The following is a 27,301-nucleotide window of genomic DNA, read 5'->3' as shown; positions in this document are numbered from 1 at the left end:
GTTGTAGTGTTTTATTGCAAACGAGGCACTTTAGTCAGACAACTGAGGAGAGTACCGCGGATCGCCCCGTGTGTGGGGATGCACGGCGTCAACGCGTTAACGAGCTACCATGCTAACGCGTTGACGCCATGCAGCCCCACACACGGGCGATCCGCGGTAACTCGTTGACGGAGATTTGCTGCGTTAATGTAGTTATGGCATTAATGAGATTAACGCCTACAGCACTAATACATATATTGCAATAGATATTCAAGATTTCGTATAAAGAGATTTTGTATCTGTCCTTTATTTCTTTACAGTATTAAATCAGTCCAACATGGTGTCTATTATTTGTGTCTGAAGTGGTCTTTGAAAAGTTTCTAGACCAAACTCAGTGCCTTTCTTTCTGATCTGAGCCAAGTTCTCAGACAGCTTGAGCTTGTCCAGAAAATGTGCCGTGTAGGGGGCGATAACCCTTCTCATCCAGGCTTTGGTACTGTATGGAAGAATTGGATGAAAATGTTTCTATCCAATGGCCCTGTGCAAGTTTAATCTGAAAATATGCACGGTCCCTGCCGATGTGACAAACCCAGTTCATTATTACATCTTTTGTCTATTATGTAGGTAAACAAACCACAACAATCAAAATAAATAAAATAATAAAGCATTCCACATAAAGCAGAAAAGAAATAAAAACATTGGAAAAAACAAAGTCTGAAAAACTAAATTATGAACAAAAGGAGGGCACTGAAACAAATTTCTCTGTAACCCAGGTGACTCAAAAAGAAACTACAACAACAGTTAAAGTTCAAGATGACAACTCATGAGTAAACATGGAAAAGGAACTCTGCATGAACACAAAATAAGAACATTCAAATTCTGAAAAGCAAACAAACATAAAGAAAACACAAGCGCTGTCTGCATAATACGTACCTGACTCCCAAAAACACACAATTTTAAAGACTTTCTTACCACCAGCACCTGACTACAGAATGAGCCAACTTTGCTGTGCGACAACGCTTTCCTCGCCAGAAAGCATGCCGCAAATTCTGAGAGAAATCAGCGAGCCACCTTTTAATTTTGAGAGTTTGTTTTTAACCCCCTTTTTTGGGTTTACTCTGAGAGAAAGAGTTGGCTCTATGCTGTAGCCAGGGCTGTCTGATACTGTACTGTCGGTTGGGAAGGTCCACAAGACTGTGAGCGGTGGAAGCGTTGGTGGAAAAATACTCCCTCCCAAGATATTCCATTCTAGTACATTTGGCCAACTACACAAACATCCTTTTTTATTTGCAATTTGCAAAAATAAATCCCATTTCATAGCCCTGTGCCTATGTCTCTTTGTAAAGCTTAGTGCCATTACGAGAATGCCAGGGCACCATAATAGAAGAAGCAACATGGAAAGCTTGTGTTGTGGAATTCATAAAAGTTTAATGACAGTGTTCTGCCTGTAATGTCACTTTGGGTAGAACAGCTTTAAAAGGAAATAAAAAACAGGAGTTCTGAGAATAAGACAGGCCTCCTCCCAGCGAAGACTGAATGTTCTAGCACACAACAAATAAAACAGGACCTCAGCCACAGTTTCCAAACCCTTCTGTGTCCAATGGGCTTATTTACTTAAGGTCTTACTGGATTTTGAGCTTTTCAGCTTCTTTCCTTTCGCTCATATTGTATTTGCAAACCTTCCACGTCAAGAACGATTGCTCAGTTCTCAATCTTTGTAGGCAGAAAATGGCTATGAAACTGACAGTGGCCAGGCTATCACAGTGCACAGGCATCCTCATGCCTGATAACAGTTTAAGAGTGGCTGGGGCACAGCTTTAATAAAGTGCATATCCCAGGAAGTCCAGTGGCAGGATTACGGATACTAGAACTATACGAGCACAAAAGAAGAAACTCAGCTAATGCTTCACTTGAGGTTCTTTTGAAGCTTCGCTGAAAGACTTGCCCAAAATGCTCTTTGACAAATAATTAGTCATGTCTGCTTTTATATCTTCTGACTCTTAAGTCTGTTGTGATGTGACCGGGTGCTTTGGATATAAAATCAATAATGTCAAGTGCAGGTAGCATACCTAATTATTATGACTACATTCAGATTAAAATTGCCTCGGGAGCCAAGCAACTTACATACATTAATGCTTGCAATTTTAGTTACACAAGCTATTACTGAGTGCCTGTTGTGAAATGAACCCTGCACATGACAGATTGCCCGTGCTTTTGCTATCAGATTTTAAGCACATGTCTATATCTGCACTGTATTTTCATCAGATGACAGGATGTTCGAATTTGTAGATCATTATGGAATTAATCTCTCCACTGATGCCAAATGGCCGTGGTGTGGCTTACACAAATATTCCAATATATCTAAAAACCCACTTCAATTACAGTAAGTGTGTTTGTGCGCATTGAGGGGGGGTCGGGGGTTGGCGGCTGACTGCTTGTTTGGTTAAATACAGAGGATTTAGAATCTGCCACTTTAATTTGAGAGATAGCCCTTGAGTGGCTACTGGCAGGTTCTAGGTATAATCTAAATGTGTAACAAAGCCTGACAATCCAGGGCCTTGGCTCATAGCTCATCGCAAAGCATGAAATTAATTCTGACGCTATGAAATGGGATTCTTATCTGCGACTCTGGGGCCCTGCAGTCCCTTAACACCCACTCCCAGGGTCTGTCTCAGGTCCTGTTACCCTGCCTTGTGCGTGGATAACAGCTAGAGGAATGCTGGGAGCACCTCCTGGCTCTCAGGTTGTGGACCCACTCCGGCCACGTCTGACAGGTTTCACAAAAGTTATCGCATCCTGGTTTGACTATGGCAGCATACCCCATGAGGCCTTGCTTCTGAATGGGGGCCACTGTTGCCAATAACATTTGCTGTATTTAATCCGGCCTATTAAAACACTGGCCGAGAGCACCAAATGAAATGATTTTGGTGCTCTTTAGTTTGATAAGTTACTTGGCATCAATCGCAGTAGCGCAATTAAAGGTCGTGAGAGAATTCCAAGAAAATTGTTATTCTCTGAAGTGACTTTTTCTGAGTTCTTGACAGAATGGTCCCCATGACAATAGCCTCGGGTAATGCTACTTGGACTGAGCACAAACTTCAACAATATGTGAACATTTTTACCACAGATACTAGACAACGAAGCAAACTGGAAAATCATGTTGTCTGTCTTTCTTTTCACTTTGTGGCAAAGTGTTTCAGTCTGCCAGACATCGCGGTGGATTCAAACCCAGTTGAAGTGGGTCTCGTGGGGGGGATTGTATGCTGTTGCTCTGCAATGTGTTTGGACAGAACAGGCAAAGGCGATATTAATTCATTTTATTATTTACTCTAGTTTTTGACCTAATGACGCTGATTCCTCCTGAGCAAGTTATTCATCTTTAAAATTAACTGCAGTAAGTTCAGTCAAGCAACCACTTAATCTTCATTATACTGTAAAGTAGGAGTATTATATGCGCATGTGTAGCAGTTTTTAGTGTCTGTGTACTCAGTAGATAAAACTAGCTATTAAACTGCTGGTAGATCTGCTTCTTTGCATCTATATGTCAATAATGACCTTAACACATTCAGCTTTTTCAGATGTACAGAGTGACAATTTTAGCTCAATTATGAAGCCACTTAATAAAACTTATACCGTATATGTCTACAGATCTAGAGACATCCGAACTGCAGCTATTAAATATTTTTAAGCATAAAAAGGCTTAAGGTAGCTTTCCAATTGCTGTTGATATGTTTAATGAAAAAAACTCAAAAAACTATAAACTGGATGGTCTTTGATTAATGTTATGGCAGACTGAATCTCTAAACCACACAACCACTTACCTCAGAGCATCGAAAAAGCTTACATTATTTAATGTGTAGTGTTGGGAAATATTTTGCATTGTCTGACTTATTCTTTGGTTTTTCTGGTGCCTGCGGTGATAAACCTTAAAATTAAAACTAGAATAATATTTAATATCAACTCTATTATGGAAAGCAGAACTTATATCTGACACAATATTTACAGAAAACGGAGTTTGATAAAAATATCTAGGAGAGTAGTATTAAATTTTAAGATGGGCAGCTAGATATTGTTATCATCCAATGAAAATGCATAGATGAAGCAACTCAGAGGAAGAATTAAGCCTGTTATGCCCCATATTTACTTAAAAGGCAAATATGCCGTGTGTTGCTTCGTCTCTTGTGTTGTACTTGCTTTGTCAGCGGTGGACTACGGTTCATACGAGAACCACCACCCCACCCACCCCTCAAAACAAAGCCAAAAAGAGTAGCAAGCTACTGTTTGGAATGATGCCAAACCAATACTCTTTCAGAGAACCCAGAAATAAATACAAATTGATAAATAAATAAAACATCTAACAGAAAACCTTTTTCCAAAAGAGTCAACATAAAAGGGAGAGGACACAAAGTGAGCAAAGTGATGTCAAGCCATTCAAAGGAGGAGGACCTTTTGTTCCAATGCACAGGGGAACAAGTGGCAAAAAAGGGGAAACAGAGCTGAAATAGGGATGTGATAGGAAGATAGAGGCGTATCCAATCCAATCAGCTTGTGGTTTACCGGGCAAGGAAATCACAAAGACACAATGATAGGTGAAAATGTGCACAGACACTCAAAAGACACCAAGACAAAAGAGGGATGAACACAGAGTATTATCATGCCAAGACTGCTTAAAGATCAGCGGTGCAGTGTTAGGTTTAAAACAGCACCCCAAGTGGGCAGGAGTGAGTATGGCATGCAGGTGGCGCCCTCCTCAGTGACTATGCACTGCTTGTGTAGCTCTGCTGCCTAGCAGTAACAAAAAGAACTGTGACGTGGTTGTTTCAAAGCTGCCCCCCCACACACATCCAGATGTGGGGATACAGCCAACAAGTTGCACTGGTAGAAACAGAAAATGTGTTAAAAGAAGTCTCTCTCCCGCCATGGCTCTCCTTTGTCGGTGTACAATTTCTCTAAATCTACACAATGCAGTTTATTGAGAATAACAATAGCCACTCCAACAAAGCATGCGTTTTTGACTTCTCTATTATTACAAAGACTGGCTCAGATCCACCAATAATCCCTTAAATCCAGCTCTATTTTCAAGGTTCTTCACCATTAATGCATTACATCTTAATACACATCACTCTTGTGCTTTTTATTTATAATAAACCCAAAAGACAATGAATTTAATACATTGTTTTTCTTGTACCTACTACTGCATTTGACTGGATAAGCTGTGGGTATTTTCTTTCCCCACAGACTCCACCACTGTGCACTATGATATCACTGCTGTTATTTTTAGCTGGATGGTTTGAATAATTCAGTTGTGTTTCTACCATCAGTAAAATGAAATAATCAGTGCAGAACAGACTGCTATAAATTTAGAGGGTGGGCATTTTAGTAATTTAGGCGACTACTACTTTCTTTTTTTTTGGTCTTTCGTGACTAAATTCACATTGCTACTACACATACAGCTCATATAAGAGCCTTGGCGGTTTCAGAGGAGAACTGACATTTTTTGTGTCTCTGTCACGTGGGAAGTGCACTTGCTGTTGACAAAGGAGAAGCAAATATGAACAAAATTGAGAAGGGAAAGAAAGAAAACTGCCAAAATTGTCAGTCCACAAAGACTCAATATGTTTGACAGAGTACACTCACATTTTGGCACCACAGCTAATTTAGAAGATAAAATAATTCTCAAATCAAAAATAAAAATGCAAAACACTCAGTTTGAAAAGTCTTTACCCCTTTGTAGCTTCTTTTTAACCACCTTGCCACCAAGGTAGAACATACCGCCGTTGTTTTGGTTCATTAAGGTTAACAACACGAAGGTCAAATACAGAAATATCAATCCACAACAAACGGCAAGAATTCAACAACACAACAGTTAAATCAGTTTGCTATGTGGTCTTAATCAGCTTTAAACTGTGATTAGGAAGTCATTATTAAGGAATAAGTGATGATACCGCTGACATCAGAGAAAAGGGGAAAAAACACAAAACTCCATTAGAAATTCAGTTTAGTATTCAGTGTAGCAATGGTCCACAAAGGCGTACAGTCATGATGTTTTTTTAACTGTGGCATAGATAGGAAAACCTCTTTGTTAGCGAAAAGAAAGTTAGACGGGAGACTGAATAAAGGGCTACATACTCGCTTGCAAGGTCTTCTGCGTAATGTCATTTGTGAAGGCTCCGATGCCTTTGTTAGAGATGGCTGCCAGGGAGAAGCGATACTCTGTGTTGGGACGGAGACCTTCCACAACATATGATGTTGTGGGTCCAAATGTTTTCTTCATCTGTTGATTAAAAATATGCCTTTTGACAAGTCTGAATTTAAATGACGTGCAACGTCCGATAAGCGTTTCTTGAATGTAAAAACCAGCAAACACTAAGATTCTTACCTGGCCTCCAAAAGTGCTTTCCATATAACGAAGTTCATAACTTATAATTCCCTCTTTCTCATAGGCGGGTTCCCAGGTTAGTTGAATGCTGGTATCGGACACAGCACCAACCTGGAATTTAGATGGTTGACCTGGAACTGAAGAACACAGCAGAGGACTTTGTAGTGGGATAGGTTACTAGAAATTAGTTACAAGTTTCCTCCAAATACCAATGCAATAATATATTTAGGCTAATGAGAATTTACTTATTTTGCGGTGTCTAAAAGTGGATGTGCCCTGACGCTCATCCTTCTTTCTCAAATCGGGTTTTTTTTTTATTCAGACTATAATGATCAAACATATTGTAACATCATTTGGAGATGTGAAGTTTGCACAGCAGGAAAGAAAACAATGTCTCTTAGGCACCGAGCACAGTCTGCTCAAAGTTTCAGAAAATATAGGATGCAACAGATTCATAAAAAACAACTGTTTATTTTCCATTTTCGCAGCATTCGTCTAAAGCCTTCTGCTTTAGGGGCCATATCGTTTGAAGAATTTCTGTATGACTTACTTTAAAGTTACCTAACAATGTGCTTTCAACATTTTCTGAACACTGAACAGATGCTCATCATACATAGTTTCAACACCAGCAGCCGAGCTGACCCAGTTAGGAAAATTCAGTCGGTATAGAGTCCTTACCTCCTTGCAGTACTTTGACATGGATGGGTTCTGAAAAAGGTCCATCCCCTACAGAGGTGAATGCTAAAACTTTGATTGTGTAGGTCTCTTGAGGAACTAGGCTCTGGATAGTGGTGATGAGGCTGTCCTGGACATTATGGATCTGCCAGAGGCTCATGGGCTGGGAGTTATCCATGGTGTAATAAACACGGTAGCCCTTAATCTGCCCATTGGGCTCCTCTGGCTCTTCCCACTGAACCATCATGGTATTTTGGGGAAGAATCTGGGCCTTAATGTTTCTTGGTGGACTGGCCGGGGCTTGTTCACCAGTCCGAGTTTCTACCGGCTCACTAGGAGGACCCTGGCCAATTGTGTTGACAGCTGAGACACGGATTTCATACTCTGTGTTGGGATAAAGGCCGCCAATGCTGTAACGTGTAGTGGTGATGTCGTCCATAGTTTCATATTTGCTGTCTGGAGACTTGGCCCTATATTGGATGATATAGTATGTCACTGGATCTGGGTTTCCTGAGTCCCAGGTGATGGTCACACTGGTGGCAGTGGTCTCCGTAACTACGGGGGTACCTGGGGGCTTTGGGAGAGCTGTTATGGTAAAAAAAAAAAAACAGAAATTAAAGCAGTTAAAAAAAAAACAAAAAAACGTAACACACTTGAGGCTTGGGCATTTTTTCCAGAGACAGGAATATTTTGGCAATTCAGCAATTTTCTGTATGTTTAAAACTTAACTGAACATAATGTCGATAGGTAGTCTATGTTAACTAAACTTATGAAGTCTATCTAGGTCATTGGCACCGGTCTTCACAAGCACAGTTTTCTCTTACATTTGACAGTGATCTGTGCCATAGATTCAATAATCCCAAGGCTGCTCATGGCGACACAGGTGTAGTTGGCTGACTCACGAACGTTGCTCAGTTCAAGAACGTTTCTACCCACTGGCATCTCATCCTCTGGCGTCAAATCCTCAGCGTTCAGCATCCATTTGACATAAGGCATGGGCGACCCCACTGCCACGCACGTTATGTTGACGCTACCACCGGGCATGATTTCCTGACTTGCTGGTGGAATGGAGAAGCGAGGAGGCACCCGCCGGACTGGGAGAAGGCATGAGGAAGGGGGAGAGGATGACAACAGAGGGCAAGGGCGTCAAAAAAGAGAGAGAGAGAAAGAGAGAGAGAGAGAGGTAACAAGAGAGGCCGTTGAAAATGGACCTTTCTCCAGAAAATACTTAACACAAAAGGTTCAACATGGTAAATGTGAACTGAAACACAAAATAAAACTAGACTTTTTAAAGCATAAACAAAAAAAAATACAAATAATGAGAAGGAACTAAACTAACAGAATTGCTTCAACAACAATATAGATTAACAATTAAGCAACGATTCATAGCAACAAGGTTCCATTGACCAATATTTGACCCATCACAGCACAATTAAAGACACAAAAATCTATTACGAGTTTCTCATCTTTGGGACTGAACTTCTGACAAATATACAACTACAGCGTAAACTATCCCCGAAGTATGAGAGTGTGTAGTAAAGGCCATGTGATAATGTTATCACATAAGACCAACATGGCAACCTGGAACTTCCTGTCCTATCAGGCACTCATGCCAAACAAGAAGTTAGCCATTACAGGCCTCTCCCACAGCACAGGAAGTGTAGGGTTACTGACTATTGACCATCTCCATGAGGTCACTAAACACATTCTAGCATATGTTTGCCACTTGACACCTGCCTCTACTTCCTGGTTAGCTTAAAGATGAGAAACTTTAATCAGATTTTTGTGGTTTAGGGTAGATCCACTGGACAAAGCCTTATTAAGATCTGACACGGTTCCATTGATAGATGCAGCTATCAGTTTCACAGACAGCATGCATAAATAGATCGAGGTAAATTAAGGAGTAAATGATAACAAAATCAGATATAAAAATTGAGATAAAATGCATAGAGGAATATAACTGAAGGGTCGCTAGCATGCCCAGACAAAAGACGATTGGAGAGGAAAGTAGAAGTACAAGATAGAGGATTTGACATCCGAGGGAAGTATAGAAAGAAAGGCAACAGAGTAGCAAAGAGTGACAGAGGAAGAAAAATAGAGGGAAGGTTGGAGGAGGGTAAAAGGGGGGGGAAGGGAATAACCCGCTTCAGTGCTGTGTAAACTTTGTTTCTCTTTAGCTAATGTGACAAAATGTGATGGTGGCACATTGTCACATCGCAGTCCCAGTTAACACAAAATAAGTATTGAGGAACAAGTTGTGTGCCTAGAAATACACAGAAAAAGAATTATAGTAATTGTAGCCAGAGAGTCGACTATCACAGAGTGTTGAAGAAAGGAAACAGAACTGGATCAACAGGGAGCAGAAATCCAGGGGATAAGACAGAGAAGAGGTAAAAGGAGAAACAGAGGTAACTGAATTAGGACAGAATGAAAGCTAAGAGAGAAAAACAGGGAGAACCTCAAAACTCATGGATAGGACTGGAGATCTGAGTGGAAGGAGGTTGATAATGAGCCTAAAGTGCACGGAAAGGTGTAAACGGTACTGTGTACTTACATGTGTATATATAGATATAGTATGTGTGCAGTTTTTTTGTTTGTTTTTTGCATTGGTATAGGAATGATTGTGCAGAGTATGCAAAAGTTGGAGAGTGAAAGAGCATGATTTAGCAAAAGACACCATGTTTATGAGAGGCATCTCAGCAAACACTTGATAGGAGATCGTAACATGCAAGAGGATGGCTAGCTTAATGCTAACACAAATTAGCACACAGTTGTTGTAAACTGATAAAATGTTGGGTTTTCCTTTCCTATCTTAATCTAGGGTGGGTGACAATAGCTGGAGCACTGCTCTAATTATAGCATGCACAATTTCTTTGTATTTATCTGAACAAAAACTTTGGTTTAATTTAAACAAAAAAAGGCACAGACTGTTACAGGGTTCTATAATTTCTATGTATGAACTTTAACAAAATCTACATCTAAGTCAAGATGTCTGTTGGGATGGAGAGGTTAAAGAGACAGAAGGAAAGTAAAAAAAAAAAGGCATAGAAGGAAAAAAATTATGAACTAAATGGAAGAGATGACTTCAGAGATAGACAAGACGGAAAAGACAGGGACGAGAGACAAACACAAGGCAGAACCAAACAGACCCAAGCAGCAAGACAGTAGACAAGACAGACAGAGGAAGACGGGCAGACATACAGTGACGCAGAGTATGGGCACGCAGACAAATTATACAATACGCAAAGGGGAAGAGGAGGGGTTTGGGGTTCTTGGAGAAAGGGGGAAGGAGGAGGAGGATATAAGTGGGGATAGAATAAGTAAACTGTGATTCTGGAAAAAGAAAAAAAAAGAAAAAAAATGACTGAAAGTGGGTTTAGAAGTCTCACACACTGGGGCTTAAAATCAAGACTCAACTTCACGTCCCCCTCTCCCCACCTTAAACTTTGCACAAGAATGCAAATGTGACTTCGGAAGTCTTGGGATGGGTAGGTGTGATGTGTGTGGAGGTGGTACGCAGAGACTGAAGGGGAGATTTGGGAGGGGGGAGACTGAGAGTGGCGTCAAGGATAGGTAGCATTCCAAAAGCACACCGTGTCGATCCAAATGGGATTCATATGATCGTTGCATGAGACAGTTGAACTTTTCCAACAAAGTAAGGCACAAATATCACCTACACACACTATGGGGATTTTTACCTGGGAGCTTACATGATCTCTAACATGTAGCAGTCTTAGAAACCAATGCATCTTGCTCTCATGTAACAAACACTTTGGACAGTCCTTCCAGTTGCAGACTATGAACCTTCTGCATCCCATGTTGTGTTTTCTGTCATCTGAGATATTCTGTGTACATCCTAACAATAGTTTATTGTGACCGGCCACAACTCTACAACCAAGACAAGGCCTAACCTTGAGGGCAAAAATGTAATTACTGATTTTTGAGAAAAAGGAAAAAGAAAAAAAAAAGCTCTCTTGTGGAGCACAAAATTATCAACGGTAAAAATAGACCACAAAGGTCTGTTCTTAAAAATATCAAATCTCTGAATTTTTACAATTGAACAAATTTTTTTTAATTAGAAGCAACTGTGGCTCTATAAAAGCCTGTTCTACCCTGATCCAGTTGAGATACACTTTGTTTTTTAAATGACAGACTCAAAAAAGTCAGTGGGGTAGATTATTCGAAAAACATGTTGAATTGGATAAAAGGAAAAAATATATATCTGCGTTTATTTTTCAAAAATGTCCTAACTGAACAACAAAGGTGAAAGGGCAGCCCATTCCTCACACGGACATGCATGGGTGTGGCTACGGCATGAGTGACATGTACAGGTGCGCCCCCATCCATTTGGGCAGACACCAGATAACCAATACAATCGAAAAAAATGTCACCCAAGCCCGTCCAAGCATGCCATCCATTCCCAAATATAGCATTGTTCCAGACACACACACACACGAAATCAAATTAAAGTAAACAAATGAAACTGAACAAATCCACAAAAAGAACTACGTCCGAACAGCATAGACAGTACCAGAGTGCAGCTGTGTTCAACAAATAGGTATGCATCAATACTATTAGATGTTTTTTTGTTTGTTTTGCTTGGTTTTTTATCTTGAATTTTGGTCTCCAATCCAAAATAATGGTGAAAACTCAATAGGGGAAACAAGGTTATCTGGGGGAAACTTCCAATCAAAGAGTGTCTGAGGGAGCGCTTCTCTCCCTGGGGCTCAGGTCAGCCAATGGACCGGGAGCTGTAGTGGCTGAGTGAATGAGGTTTCCCCACATAAACATGTCTTTGTTTACCTTTGAGTACCTATAGTGTCAGGCATCTAACACCAGTCACCTGCCAAATGTTGGTAACTTTTGGCTGTGGCTGGTGTGTGACGTAATGTTCAATTCACGGAGCCAATAAGCAAAAACATCCTTGCTTAAAGGCTTCCTGGTACTGGGCAATCTACTGATAAATGATATGCAGGTGAGTCTACCTGTCAACAGCGTCACCGTGTGTAAGACAGGTAAGTGAATTTGGTCTTTAGGTACTACAGGAGATCAAGAGCTGAAGATCCCTTCAGTTCTAACTCCAGATTGGCAGAAAAATGTTTAAATCTTAAGGAAAACACAACATTAATTCTACATCTAAATGTCAATGTCACATGCATATGGGTCACTGATATTACTGACCGGACACAGGCCTGGTGCGATACGACTTAATGTTCTGAGTAATGCTATGATAAGCTTAGATAAGATGTCTGCATGTGTGTGAAACCTTCTCCTACACTACCTCACAAATGTATTGAAACATAGGAAAAAAAGCAGAAAGAATCCCAATTGCATGGACAGGCTCCTCATTCACAGAGACCAGGAGCCCAGCCGGCCCATTTGGAATTAAGAGAAAACAAACCAAACGTAGTGTACTAACAACATGTAATCTTGTTTCAAGCCCCAATGTGGAGAGAAAGACAAGAAGCCTTACACTGGACGAGGTGAAAAGCAGTCGAGAGAGAATGCCAGAGTACTGCACTAACTCTAATAGTGGGCAGTGTTGTGGAGGGATTTGTGCCAAAAAACAGAGGTCAGAAGGTGGACATTATCGGCCATTTTGGTGAGGCAGGTTTTGCTGCCCCAAAATGAGGGGGGAAGCCAAAATAATGTGCAGCCTTTAGTGTCACCTTGAAGCTGAGATTACACCCTCTTGCTGCCTGAGGACACAGGTGCAGTATAGAGATCCTTTAGTCACACTTGCCTGGGAAAGGCCTTGGGCATTTACATATAAGCCACAGGGGTCGGTCTGTATTAACATACCTTGGCTGCGCCAGTGCTAAACACTCACTATGGGTGGCTCATCAGAATGGAAATTATTACCTAAAGGAACCTGACAAGAATCGTGGCAGGGGTATCTAATAATAGCAAGCAGTAGATTGAGGGGATTTCAAAGCAAATCACTCTTTTTCTATTGTCCTACAAGTAGATGACAAGCAGCCAAATGATACTGCAAGTATGTCCCCTCACTGTAAAGATACCTACAATGATTGTTATTACTCTGATTTTGAAAGAAAGTATGTTTGTGTATATAGCATAAGGAGGTTATACAACATTTGCTTTGTCTGAAAAATGAAGATTTCTGAAAACAACATGTTTTTTTTTAAAGTGGGTATTATCTTGGGGGACTCCTTGAGACAAACATCTAATAGAGATGGCAGGATTTTTGCTTTGGCCAGTGAGAACGTAAGGTGTAATCTAGCTTTCTTTCCCAACAGTACACACAAATGCATAGCAGGACATGCAAGCACATTCAAAACCAAGCAGATACCACCGTAGGAGGGTAAACATGCACATGCGTACAGAACAGCGCAGTCTTTCTGCATCACTGTTATTTTTAGCACTTCAAGTAAGAGCTACAGACTTAATATAGACACAGCCAGGTTTATTCTGTTTCTTTTGCGTGGTTTTAGCATACTTTGTGAACACTTTCATAGACCATACTGCTACAGTCTCTTTGACAGCCAACTGGTAAATAGAGGTAATGGAAGGGAAAACCTCCACTTTGTCCATAATAACTAGTAGATCTGAGATAATTGCCTATATTAGTCCTATGACTTTACTTAAGGACAAAGGATGGGTTTGTGCATTTCAGAGGAATGGAATAGGTGTTGTAGCTTGGGATTGAAACCTACGTCCACTAAATTCTAAATCTTTGAGGGGTTATTTTTGATATTTGGGCTTACTGTAGTTCATACTTCCATAAAATCTTGAGGAACAAAAGAGGCTAATTAAAATAATCTGGCTATTTGGTAGATAGACAGATAAAACACAACGTTTCTGGATAATTTGGTATATGGTGTTGCCTGAGAAAATCATATATACACTCGGGACTGACTGATACCAAAGCATGTAATCTGGTAATGAGTTTGCTGTTGCGGTAGTAGTCATTTTTATGACTTTCAGATATGTTGGTTTAGTCCCTGGTGACTGATACACATGAAAACCACAAAAAGAGACTGGTACTAAGAATGTGCATCATCTCTTCTAGTTGAAAGAATGGTATTCCTGATCTGACTCTCTTAACTCCATGTAACACCTCTAACATAAAGCCATTGCTCCATTAAAAAACCCAGTAGATCTATCTCAAATATTCTCGAGACTAGCGGAGCTATGAAATGCACATGTATATACGAGTTCCCAAAATTGCGTGACATGGAGTTCAGTAAAGATCTGATTATTGCACAAAGCCAATCAAATCTACAGTTAAGCAGAAAACAACGTTTGCATTGATCTCCAATTCATTTAGCACTTTCTTCTTTTTGTGCCAGGACAATAACACGAATGAAAGATACAAATACGGCGCATTTTCTTGTGCTTTTTAGAAGCTTCATCAACCTGGATATCAATATTCCATGAGGAAAAGAGAGGGAGTGTGTGTGTGCGTGTGTGTACAAAGGAAGGAGGGCTTTTGAATAATAGATTATAATTTGATGGAGTGTCATGACTGCGAGGGAACACAAACAGCAGTCATTCAACAAAACCAATCACATTCTAGCTGCCGCCATTTGAAAATAAAAGTATCTCTGAGCACCCGCTAAGCAACAGCAAATTTGATGTCAAACTCATTATATTGTTATTGATCCACACGACACTGTAAATGGCATCCCTTAATGGCTGTCTAAAATCACCATGGAAGCCAATCAGGCCCAATCAGGTCTAATTTTTCCAGTAATGGATCGCTATAAACAAGATGACAGGAACACTGGCTGTATACACACTTATTATTTCATTCGACATTTGCATTTGCACTCCGAGACCCAAGAAGCAGAGCAGCGTCATTTTTGAAAAAAAAAATCTCACCGACAAATAAACCACAAAAAGAGACTGATGTTTTAACAGAAAAAAGGGTCACCAATAGATAAGGAACTAAAGGAAAACGCACAACACAACACTATAATCACAACACAAAAATAAAGAAATAAAGGGAAAAACAAAAAAAAAGTAAGCCAAAAAGGGGTGTGTTAGGGAAAATACAACCAAAACCAAAGAAAGAGAACTGAAGAAAAAAAAGGAATGCAGAAACAATAAGAGCACTGTGGCCAAACGGCTTTTGAAGAGGCATGCAAGCGCAGTTACATTCTCCCATCATGCAACAGGTCCTGTTATTTCCACACGCTGCATTTCCACTCAGCACATGCAAGAAAGCCTTTAGATGCAGAAGCAATACCAAAGGATGCAAAACGAGAAAAGGCCCCACAATGCAAACATAAAAGTAAATTAACAAGACCCGAGCTAATCGGGTTTGCTTTCATCATTTCTTCCTTTGAAAAGAAATCAAAATTTCTTTCATAATCATTTAGCAGTTTGGATCAGCTGATTAGTATCTCTTCAAATTAGTAATCAATTGAGCTCTGAAATAGGCAAATACAGCTAAAAATTTTTCTTTCCAACATGTTGAATTTATTATTTGTTAACGTGGGTTAAAAAAAGTAAAAAAGAAAAAACACACCAACCTTCTCGAAGCTCTGAGGGATGTAAAGGGGTTGATGCAGAACACAATGACATGAGGAGAAGAGAAAAATAGGGGAAACACAGAGAGAGTAAAAAAAGCCACCTCAAGGTGTTTAGCTGCAGCTACATTTCCCTTTTCTTTCATCTTTTTTCCACTCCTTTTCCCTTTCCCCGCTATCAGTGAAACCCGTCTTGAAAGTACACTTGCCTGCCCCACCCCCGTAAATAAACTTGAACCAAAACAATCAGATTCACCCCAGTGGCCGCACTGTCGCCTGGTAAGAAAAAAAAAGGAAGTGAGGCGCCACTGGAGTCACATCAAGCTTTCCATTCTCATAATTCAGAATTTCATAAGCTTCTTATAGCCACGAGGAGAAGCTCCTGCTGCGGCCGTACTTGCTTTTATTAGAGAAGGAAACAAAATCAAGAGAAAACAAAAAAGGAGAAAAAAAAACAAATGAGAGATTGAAAAGAAGAAAAAAAAAAGACACAGTTTGGGATGAAATTAGCAGCTGCAGTTTAAGGCAGTCCCACTAAAAATGTCATTGGAAGCCAATCAGAAGCACCGTTGTTGGGCCTTCAGTCGGGTTGCAGTCTTAATTTAGGATTTTTATATATGTATATATTTCCTGCTCTTAATTGGTCCCTACCGCAGCTGCTAATCTCAAGTGCATTTTGCTTTGTGAACAAAACATAGTCAACATCAAGTATCAAGAATCGATTGACAAAAGTTAACTGAAAACAGACAAAGGTCGACACCATCAAAGCATAACAAGTGTGTTACATAGCGTGAAAGTACTTAAGTATTTATGACCCTTGTGTACTCTTTTAAAGGCATGCTGATGGAGCCAGTGTTCATGGAGACTGCATGAATTGTTGGAAATGATATCACGGAATATATATATTTATGTATATATATGTTTTGACCAAAGGAGCTGCTGAACATCCCAGTGCTGTGTCAACAAAGTGTTCCCATAATTATTCATCAGTATTTAATGATGCCTGTAGAGTACTTGACTAGAATTTTCAATGACCCTTTTAACACCTACTATGCTACGTATTAGCAAGGTGGATAGCTACTTGACATTGCCCGCATCACAGAAGAGACAGCATGCGCCTCCAGGATAAACACTGGCAAGAACAGAAACTAATCTTGATGAACCCTTTTTTTTTACCTTCAGCTCTTCACAGTGGAATTTTTCCCTTTCCTATGCTGCTACTTCACAGGGTATGATAATAGCAATAATAATGAAAAAGCAGCTCCCTGACCCATTTTATAATGTCAGAGTAGTGAATTATTTATTGGGAACAAAGTTATTTGGTACACAGCAGAGGGAACAAACTGAGTAGATACGGAGGCATTTTTATTTAATATGCACAGTATAAATAAACCATGTCGGAAATGCATCTGCTTCAATTTATTAAAGCTCCCTCAACAGGGATCCATTGTCATTTAGCATTAGTGGTGGAGAGTACGCTTTTGTCTTCATTGTCTGTTTCCTATGAAACTCTATGTTCCCTGTGACTGATCGTTTTTTATATCTTCGCTTTGCTCGAACATTCCAGCCAAAATTACTACTGACTGTAAAAGCCTTTATAGATAATACACCAAAGAAGAAACATGGGAATACTATGGATTTATGCTCCAGAGCAGCATGACAAAGAAATAGAGGGTGTATACTATTTATAATCTTTTTTTCTTTTTAAACAGAGCAGCCTACTCAGTTCTCCTCCTCCAAATCTAGAGAAGGCTGAGGGGTTGAGGTATTGATTGGCGGGCGATAATACCTCGCCACTCAATCAAGACAGACTTACCGTTGTGCTCCTTTACCTGTAAAAAACGAATCAAAAAGACGTCCTTCCGGACTCTTTTTGGGTTCCAACTTTGACAGCGCGGGAAACATTTGATCGGGCACACAGTTACAGGTAAAAGGTGTCTTACAACCGATAAAGTAAAGACATACGGCTTGTTGTGCTACACATTTCCTTCCGAGTGAGTAGGGGAGGGCATTAAAAGAAAAAATGGAGCATAACATCATAACAGAGAAGAACATTAGTTGGTCAATTATAGTTTTACATCTGGAAGTTTCAGTGCATATGAAATTACATTTACGGGCAGGCAATACTATCAGTGCTAAAATATTGACACTACTTGGGTAATACTATTTTGCAAAATACATTTGGTGCAAATACAACTAGGCTAGAATGGAAGCAGTTATCATTTGTTAAGCTCAACAGTAATGCCATTTATGGCTGAGCTGCACTGTCAAGTTATTTTAGTTAGAATGGGTAGATGTTTTATTTCTTTATTATTCTTCCTGTTTTGTTTTGTTTTCTTGGCCTGATTCTTTGACCGGGTTGCTCCCTACCTCGCACATAAAGGTTAGCAGGGGACGAGTAGCGCACGCCTTCCACGTTAGACGCCACACACTCGTACTTCCCCTGGTCCGTCTCCTCGCTGTTCTCGATCTGCAAGGCACCTGGAAAACGACGACATTGAACAAAGACGAGACGGGGAGGGAAAGAGGCAGGAAAAAAAAGAAGGAAAAAGACAGAGAGACAGGAAGCAGAGAGGAAATGATTAGTCAATCTGTCTGTGACAGTGCATGAAGAAGTCAGACAATCTTCTTAATGGTGGGTATCTTGAATTTCTCAGGACCACTTTGTCAAGATCTGCTTCTCTCCGCAATGCTTATGCAGATTGGCATGACAAACTGGCTTCCACTCCAGACTCAGCCATCCACAGATTAAAAAGAAGGGGGGAAATAAATGAATAAAAATGTGGACTGAATCAGTCACACTGGATTTGTAGCTACAGTAGGCTGGTTTATGCAACTCGTGTAAGATGTGAGATCGCTTACAAAGAAAGTGCAATAAAGTAATGATGTAAGGATGCTGAAAGGTAATGGAGAAAGGGTGTTGAGATGGTCTTGTAAACCCCATGAGATTAGTAAATCACCCTTTGCATAACGCTCACCAGAGGAGAGTGTGTGTGTTAGTGTGTGTGTGCGTGTGTGCGCTGGTGCAGGGGGAGAGTTTATGAGAAAATGTCCACACATCCACAGCGTTCCAGCCCATCTGCTATCATGTGATAACTACTCATCAAAATTGTGACAAATGCTCAAACAACCTTGCAAACGAATACATACAATAAAGCATTATTATTATTAATATTCAGGTTTTAATATTGCTGTTCAGTTATTTGAATTCCTAAGCATTTTAATCGCTTATACATTTACTCTATTTTGTGTGCCACTCTCTTTGACCCCCATTCTTTTCTCGCTTATTGTCATTATTATGCGTTCGAAAACAGACGCCTTTGAGCTACTTTCAGACATTATTTCTCACCGGCAGTGCTTCTTATATACTATGCGCAAATACAGTAAACCGAAATGCCTGGCGACACTGAAGAAAAAGGTGCAAGGGACAAAGGAGGGAGGTGAAACAACAGGCGTCAGATCATTCCTCATTAGAGCGCTGTTGACGGCACTTCCTGATGATATCATTAGGGCTTCTGGCTGGCTCAGCGGACAGATTGCAGCCGAGGCCTCTCTGACAAACACAGCACCATTGCTCGTTAACGTTTAGCCAGGAAGCATCAATATGCCAGCAGCTTCCCTGGATGCTTTGTAATATACCATAACCTACTCCATCACATCAGCAAAGTAGATTGAACACAGTGTTGAACAAGGCTACTATTCTGGAACGTTGGCCTAATAAGGTGCTTCAGCTGTGCCACAAATGAGATCATTGATCCTGCTTAATTATAAAGATAACTCACTTTCCCTCATGACTATTTTATACCTTTGGGTCAGTTTTTGCTTTTCAAAACAATAATAAAGACACGAAGCCACAGCAATCTATGGCGCTCTATTTTTTGTTTTTTCTTTTTAGCATCTCTTCATTTCAATCTAAAACTCAGATCATCCTCATCCCTCACGGGGAAACTGTTCCTGGCACACAGCTCGTGAACCAAATGAAAAAAATCTACCTGCAGAGTGCAGGTGGCACAGTCTTCGCCGTGGGTTTATGCGAGCATCTGATTTGGATTTGTTTGATGTGCACTTGGAACAGCAAATGCCAGCGCGGTGGCAGGTGGGTTGGAATGTGCTCAGAAGCTGAGTGCCTCGGCACAAGGGAGACCACAAAGTAAGGACTGTGTGAAGTTCAACTCCAGGTGGACGCTTCCAGAAAGCTCTGCCAGCGGCTTGTCACCCTCACTCACTGTGCTGAATTATAAAATCGCTGGAAGCCCCTCGTTGTTAACTGTTACCACACGGTTGAATAACAAGTGATGTTCTATGTCACGTGCTGTCGGCGGCTACTGATCATTTTCCTCTAGTAAAAAATAAATATCAATCTATCACGTGTAATTTGACAGTAAACAAAATATGACCACCGATATCTCAATGATGCACTGAGAGCCAACTATTAACAACATTTGGTGTTGTTTGCAACTTTCTGGCAAAGAGGGGAGTGCAAAGAGAGAAAAAATACACTTTGAGAGAAGATGGGGAGTTTCATTTGCTCCAAGACACCATGCTAGGTAGGATTATCTATTGTTTCCAAGCCCCTACTGGCTTCATTACACATTCGAGCTATTATTTCAATATGAAGCTCTGAAGAACACACAAAAGAGTCTTTCTAGTTGCAGAACATGGGAGAAAAAGTTCGGGAGGAGAGAAAGGCAAGCACAAGATGCTTGAAAGCAGAGAAGCAAATGAAGGAAAGGAAGCGAAAGAAAAAAAAATGTACAGGGACAATGTCAGAGAAGGGGGAATATACACTATTTATTAGCTTCTGTCTTAAAGTTGTCATAACTTGCTCTATTACAGCTGGGATAGCCTCCAGGCCTCCCATGATTCTGAGAAAATGTATTTCTTAAAAATTCTAGGAAGAAAACACTAAAAACCCCGTTTGACTCTGTGACTTTGCCTTTTGAAAATCGGGGCTAAATACAGTTTTTCGTGTTCGTTTTGCTATACATTTTCCTTGAGCTATGGCTTGCTCTTTTGTAAATGATTTAGTTCATTTAAATTATCTCACCACATAAAGAGGAAGCAAAAAATAATAATATTACTTTTTTGCAATGGCCAGTGACAAGGCAGGCAGTCTAAGACCAGATAATATTAAGGTATAAAGACAACAAATGTTTTTGATGACCTATCTGGAGCTGCAGCATGCATGTGTGCACACAAGAAACCAAGACCCACGTGTCTTTTTGTTCCTATCACTTCTCTTTTTGTGTGTTGTTTCTTTAAATGGCTGCGCTCTGTGTTTTGCATAATGCGCTCTGTCTGCTCTGCCAGCCTGTTGTGCGAGTGGCCAGTGGCACAGGAAATGAAATAAATGCTGAAAATTATCTTTCGCAAACATAACACAAAGAAAAACACGCACCGGGTCTGTTCAAACACTTGGTGTTTACTGATAAACACAACAATTTATAGTGTTGCTCACATGCTTATTAAATTTATCCTATATGGGGTCTTAATGCCACGGCTTCCTTGTCTCCAGCTATTAATCCTTATCACAAATAAAAACTGCTGTAACTACACAGATCACAGGGTTATTTTCAGAAAAGAAAATACTCGTGTTAGTGCTAATCTGCTCCTAATCATGTCTGCATGAACAAAAACCATGGGTACTTTTACTTTATATATTATCTGCAAACAAAAACCGTACTTTACTCCAGTTACAAAATCAGTTTTTGCAGGTTTATCACTGCTGCGGTTCCAGTTACTACAGAAAAAAATGTTGTTTTTAATGTTTTGTCCTGTCCTGAATACAGATTAACCATTTGAGTGATGCCACTTTTCATAGCAATAGATAAATAAATAGATATTGTAAGTGCACAACTTTAACTCCAGCCCAGCATAATACAGAACTACTGTGTGGTTACCACTTTATTTCTTTGCTCTCTAATTTAAGGACATTTAAAAAGGACACTTGACTTTTCAAGGACACTATGTGAGCTGTACTGGGAATGGATAAGAGCTCCGGCTGTCCGCTCAACAGCTACAATAATCATTAGTAAACTGCCTCTGCTGAGTTATAATTCATGTTTTACTAGGTCAGAGCAGTAAAAGATACCCTTCTGTCTGTTACTCAGTGATTAATGCATGGCACACTATTAAGGTCAGCATTAAGGAGAAAAAAGTGGCTAAGTCTCCTAATGACATCAGTTATCCAGGTTGATCGATCTTCTAAGTCTGAGTGACCACAAAGACCCACAACCTCCAACCTCCCCTGCTGCTCACTCTGACTGTCTTGCAGCAAGTTTACTGCCTTCATTCATTTGATAAAGAAGGCTGTAATGGAGCATTCGTCCCAGCTGTGACGGCTGCCCTGGTTAAAAGTGCCACATGCTGCAGGCTGACCTGAAGAAGAGGACTGAGGTGCCAAGGTGCGATAACAAAGAAGACTGCCTAGACGAGGTTCATCAAACACATGTTTTTGATTCAGGGACAAACACTCTTGCTGAGAAACTGTTAAAAGCAGATATATTTTGCTGTCCTATTCAGTTTATGCCAATTTTGATCATTTTAGAACGATAACTTAAAAGCAGACTAGATTTGTCTAGAAGTCAAGGTTAGAGAGCTATCTTATTCACAGACAGGGACCATTCAGATGTTTCACAGACTTCATTGTCCTTTTTTGTAGCTAACAAGCACAGAACATACCAAATGGCAAGGTCTGATGGTAAAAAATATGAAGACTGGGTGGAAAAAAAAAATCACAAACTGAGATGTGGAAAAGAAGAGAAAATGAGTGGAACAAAATTCTCCTTTATGAGAGGTGAAGTGAAAAAAAAGAGCCCCCAAAAACCCCATAAAAATAAAAGAAGGGTGGGAGGAAGAGTTAAAAAGACAGACAGGCATAGAAAAACAAAAAGACAGATGAGGGGATAAAAGGAGGGCGAGGAGGAGCCAGCATGGTTGATTAATTTCAGAAAGTGCCTAAAGCTGTGGTCTGCCCACCCCAGTCGCTGCTTTGTAGCAGCTTTGCCATGTGTGCCCCCCCCCCCAAAGTCCCATTTGTGTAATTCAATTAGTGTGCTCCAGCAGGATTTGATAGATTTGTTTAGGCGGTGAACAAAACGGCTGGCCAGCTCTCACTAACACCCCAAATTAGCACCTTACTGTATGAACGGACACACAAACACAATAACCTCACTAGTACATGCATTAAACTCATCTGAATGCACAGAAGAGTGCAGACTGCAATCCCAATAAAACTTTAATTGTCATGGTCCTGGGCCGTGTTGGCCCAGTATTCTTAGTTCTCTTGTGTTTTTGTATTCAGTTCCCTGTTTAGGTTCTGTTTCCTGAGTTGCCCTGTTATGTGGTTCCCTGTGTGCTTTCCCTTTGTGACTCTCACCCCCTGTGTGCCCCTCTATGTATTCATGAGCCCTTGTCCCCTTTCGTGTTTTATTCCATGTTTTCCCCAGCCTGTTATGTCTGTGTTCTCCCCGTGCTCTCTCCTCCTGTCTGAACCTCTGTACTTCCTGTTTTACTTTGACAGTCTCTCGTCAGTATGCGTCATGTTGTGTTCACTCCTGCCCTGTCTCGTTATGATTATCTGTGTCAGCTGTGTTCCCCGTGTGCTCCCACTTCCCTCGTTAACCCTCTGTGTATTTATGTCTGCGTCTCCCTCAGTTCTGTGTCGTAGTCTCCCTCATGCTGCGTGGATTTCCCTGTGTCTCTCTCCAAGTATTAGTTTCTTGTGCCCAGTTTAAGTTTTGTATTTTCCTGTCATCTTGTCAGCAATAAAGCTGCCTTTTGAGTTCATCCCTTGAGTCCGTGAGTTTTGCGATTGGGTCCTCATCCTGCCTGCCACACAGCCGACCTTGACATTAATGCCTCAGTTTCTACTGACAGCTTTTTCAAATGTTGTATGCTTACCATATAAAAGTGCAAACACATAAAGACATGTGTTTAATAACTGAGAAAGGTATTCAGGCCACACCTGAAAAAAAAATTCTAAGGGTAGCCAGTGCTACCCCTCAAGTAGATGCACCTATGGTTTAAATGTGAAAAACCTAGGTGCTTTTCAGAAATGCTGTCCTCTGACCTGACCCTGAGTTCAAAATCTTTTGAGATTTTTAGTAGCTGTACCTATTGTTATCACATTCACAACCTTGGGTGTCCACACTATTCGCCTGGCCACCCGACGATAATTCCCCATCAACCTTTTGCGGCTGAGGTGTATAAAGCAAAAAAAACCAAACCAAAGCAAACCAAAATTTTGTTTTTCATTTTCACAAACTGCTGGTTAATTTAAGTTTTGTAACAGCTGTTTCAGAAAACAGAACTGCACAATTAACAAAGAACTGCTGAGTTATGGGACATCAATTCTGTTTGCAGCTATAAATGACAACACGCTGGAAGTTACAGACTTCAGCTGTGTACCCGCAGCTTTAATAACTGCATAAATGAAGAAGCCAGTAGCGCTACATGGCAGCCAAGTCTGGACTTGCCATTTTCTCACTGTCTCTCCCCTCTGTCTGTGTCCTGGCTGTCACTCCGCAACGCTCTGCCACCACCCCAAGGTCATTATGCTGTGATCGCACCAGCATGAGGCTCCACGTGTGCTGCCACTGTTGTCAGAGCCCATCTGGTGGCTTGTAACGCTCCCGTGAAATTAGTAATGAAGCAGGTAGGGAGTAGAGCTACCTATACAGCGATCGCTTACCTCAAGGCTGGCACCTGCACGGCTTCGTATGGAACTAAAATTAATTGAAATTGTAAATTATGGGAATCAACTCTATCACAGAGTGAAATAGAAACGACTCGGCAGTGAGACAACAATGCTTTCACTAAAGATCTGTACACAGAACACCTGCATGTTCATAGGTCCATATGAACATGTCATTCTCAAACGCCTCAGTCTTCTATTATAATTTTAGTCCACCTCCAACTCCTACCCAATTTGTTTTGTAATTACATATGCGGCATACACTCCTGACAGCAGGTCAGTATTGGCAATGGGTGAAAAATCGTCTTTTTCAAGCTGCTTAAGTCATTATGCAAATGCAGAGTTCACAAGTTACATTTGTCACAATATGATTTATGAGGCCTTCTTAATTAACCGAGAAGATGCAGGGAGGGCTTGGATTTGCTGTGTTGGACTGCCGACTCTTGTGATGTGCTTTAATATGTGTGACAACATGGTACCGTTTAAAATATTTCCATGCACTGGTTGTGTGAAACGATTGAGGATGGAGGACCTCTGGACCTACTGTGGGGTTTTCCCCTTATTTATCATAACATCTAAATCCATCCATACATCCATCCATGCTCTTCCACTTATCTTCATCAGGGAACTCAGGGGAATAAATAAATATATAAATCAAAAACACGAGCTGAATTCATCCCCTTGCTTACATGGACAACCATGGGAAACTGAGATATTCACTCACCTGCTCAGCCTGTGGAACAAAAGCGTTTAACAACAACCCCGCTGAATCAACCGAGACTGAATGTTTCAGTTATAAAGTGGGATAGATAATTACAAAGGAAAGTTAAAATGTCCGGGGGGAAAAATGAGGGGAGAAGAAGAATTATTTGAACAAAGCCTTTGTGTAATTCACAGGAGTCACACCGCTTCACACCTGTGTCCTTCCATTCTTACCTTGATATCCTTCCATTCGTCTATTCATCCTCTGAAGTTATAAAAGCAGTTCTTTTGTATGTTAAAAGGATGCCCATGCTGGCATTTTCTCAGCAGCCTTCCTAAATTTGCAGTTATAGGTTTATATCCCGTAGAGTAACATGAGGGAATTAAAGCAACTTTTGTAACTTTTGCTGCCCCTGATATCTTATCTTTTTCAGGGAGGTGCATTCAAATATAAGATGAGGTTAGCGTCCTTGCGGTTTATGCACAAATGAGGAGGATATCAAAGCAGGGCTGGAGGAAAAAACTGTTTTTAACAACCATTCTGCCATGAACTTGTTGATGACCTAAAACTTTATTGTCAGAGGTAAAAAAAACTAAAGGAAAACCAACACAACTCCTAGCAGAGCTCACAGGCCTCACCATTCATCTGTTTGCTCTTTTAATCTAAAGTTTCCTGATTTTTAATATTAACAGGAAGATACAAACACAGAACACACTGACACACACACACAGGTGGAAGAATAGCACATCAGTGTTGACATTAAACATGGGAGTATCAAACATACATGACGAATGTGACACAGAACACGAACACAAATGGGGTCTTAATGACAGCGGGAAGAGAAAACGGTTGTAATTTTTTTTAAAACCAGGAAAGCCCTGATTATTTCCCATATTTATTCACTTTGGCGGAATTAGAAGTGGTTATATTTGATTATGTGTCAGTTAAAGTCTTTTATTTTTCTCCTGTTTTTATCGTGATGGTTAAGCATCTTACCTCGAATCGGGGTACCCACTGGAGGAGACACAAAAATGAAGACACAACATCAGTGAAGTTCAAGGTTAATATTAGTAATAGTTAGAGGAGGTGTTTGGGTTAGATGGGTCACTCAAACTTGGCGATTAAACCATTGGGTAATCTTGTACATATAAGGGGGCTAAAAGAAAAAGAACAATCTAACTGCCGGTATCACAAAACAATGGGGAGTTTTATCGCGCTAACCTACTGCTGTCTTTTTGGCCTTCGGTCGTGGCTGTAACTTAGGGTGATGAGGCAAGCACGAGAGGTTTGGTTTCTTAGGTTGACAAGTTATGCTCCTGCGGCGTTTTTCCAGCCAGCTGAACTTGAACAAGGTGTCCGTAAAAACTGCAACTATTCAGTACTGAGCATCCACATTAGCATTGAACCTTAACATGTTAAAAGCGGAGGAAGAATCTCCACTGAGCAAGAATTTCAGGTTGTGCCTTCAGGCAACCGCAAGTTAAATCACACAGGCTGAAGTTCTTATTTATCCTACAAGTCATAAACCTGTTTAACTGTGACAGATAGGCTCTTTACCTCAAGTTTCATCCCATATCCCCAGTCATTCAATCTCCCTGCTTTTTCCAATTGTTTCATTTCACTGCGAGTTGTATGTTTCTCTATCTTTGTTTATTGTGAGGCTGTATTGTGTTACGTGGCTGACTGCAAGCCAAATGTCCCATTAGGGACAATAAAATATTGAGCTTATCCAGTCACTGGCCGGTGGGCTTTTTAAGTGTAGTTTGAAATGTTGCATTGTAAAATGCTTCCCTTACAGGCACAGCTTTGGGTGTGGGAAGGGGAGCCAGCTTAACTTAAACCCCTTCAAATTCAAATTAAACTGTCCTTCCACTCTTGACTGTTTTTTATAATTCCTTTTTGTTTTCTTGCTTTAGCGGCTCTATTAATTTTCTCTCTTTCACCCAGTTTTAGAGTTTGTTTGCTTTTGTGTGTGTATTGCTTCTCTCTTAGTCTGCATTTTTAAAATCAAAGGATGACTCATGGCAACAATGTGCCCTTGGTTATTCCTACTTGGCATAGACTGCCTGCACCCACAGGGCTAAGGATCAAGGGTTCTCACTATCCACTGAGCCTAACATTTGAGGTTTGGCCCATGTATAGGCATGCAGTCATGCATACTGCCCAGAGAAAATACAGAGGATCTGTTTAAGTAAGTTTTGATGATATTTTCCCGAGTGTGACATTTTTCCTCGGCAGTGTTATGGACACTTGTTCTGCTTTTGGACTGTTATATGTTGACATCATGAGGGTCTGTTTAACTACACCTTGTTTTTCCCACCACTGTTACTGACAGGTCTAATGAGTAGTGGAAGAAGCTTGATTACAAAGTGATGGTT

General features: G+C 40.6%; 1 protein-coding gene across 18 annotated transcripts in view; it reads right to left on the bottom strand.

The window, feature by feature from the left end:
* ptprsa (protein tyrosine phosphatase receptor type Sa) overlaps positions 1-27,301 on the bottom strand; it is a 231,861-nt gene that overhangs the window by 62,797 nt on the left and 141,763 nt on the right. For 9 of the 18 annotated variants that reach the window (XM_004562015.3, XM_076874368.1, XM_076874366.1 and 6 more), the window contains 6 exons: positions 17,896-18,006; positions 15,529-15,540; positions 7,858-8,127; positions 7,037-7,618; positions 6,359-6,495; positions 6,109-6,253 (listed from right to left, as the gene is read on the bottom strand). In XM_004562015.3, the coding sequence (XP_004562072.1) occupies positions 6,109-6,253; positions 6,359-6,495; positions 7,037-7,618; positions 7,858-8,127; positions 15,529-15,540; positions 17,896-18,006 (1,257 nt within the window). Of the gene's footprint in view, positions 1-6,108; positions 6,254-6,358; positions 6,496-7,036; positions 7,619-7,857; positions 8,128-15,528; positions 15,541-17,895; positions 18,007-25,919; positions 25,938-27,301 lie in introns of all 18 variants that reach the window. The other 9 variants (XM_004562017.3, XM_076874372.1, XM_004562019.3 and 6 more) reach the window with 2 other exon arrangements.

Source organism: Maylandia zebra, linkage group LG15 (genome assembly GCF_041146795.1).
Source record: "Maylandia zebra isolate NMK-2024a linkage group LG15, Mzebra_GT3a, whole genome shotgun sequence".
Lineage (NCBI taxonomy): Eukaryota > Metazoa > Chordata > Actinopteri > Cichliformes > Cichlidae > Maylandia > Maylandia zebra.
Note: the sequence above shows the minus strand (reverse complement) of the source record. Positions and strands in the feature narration are given on the sequence as shown.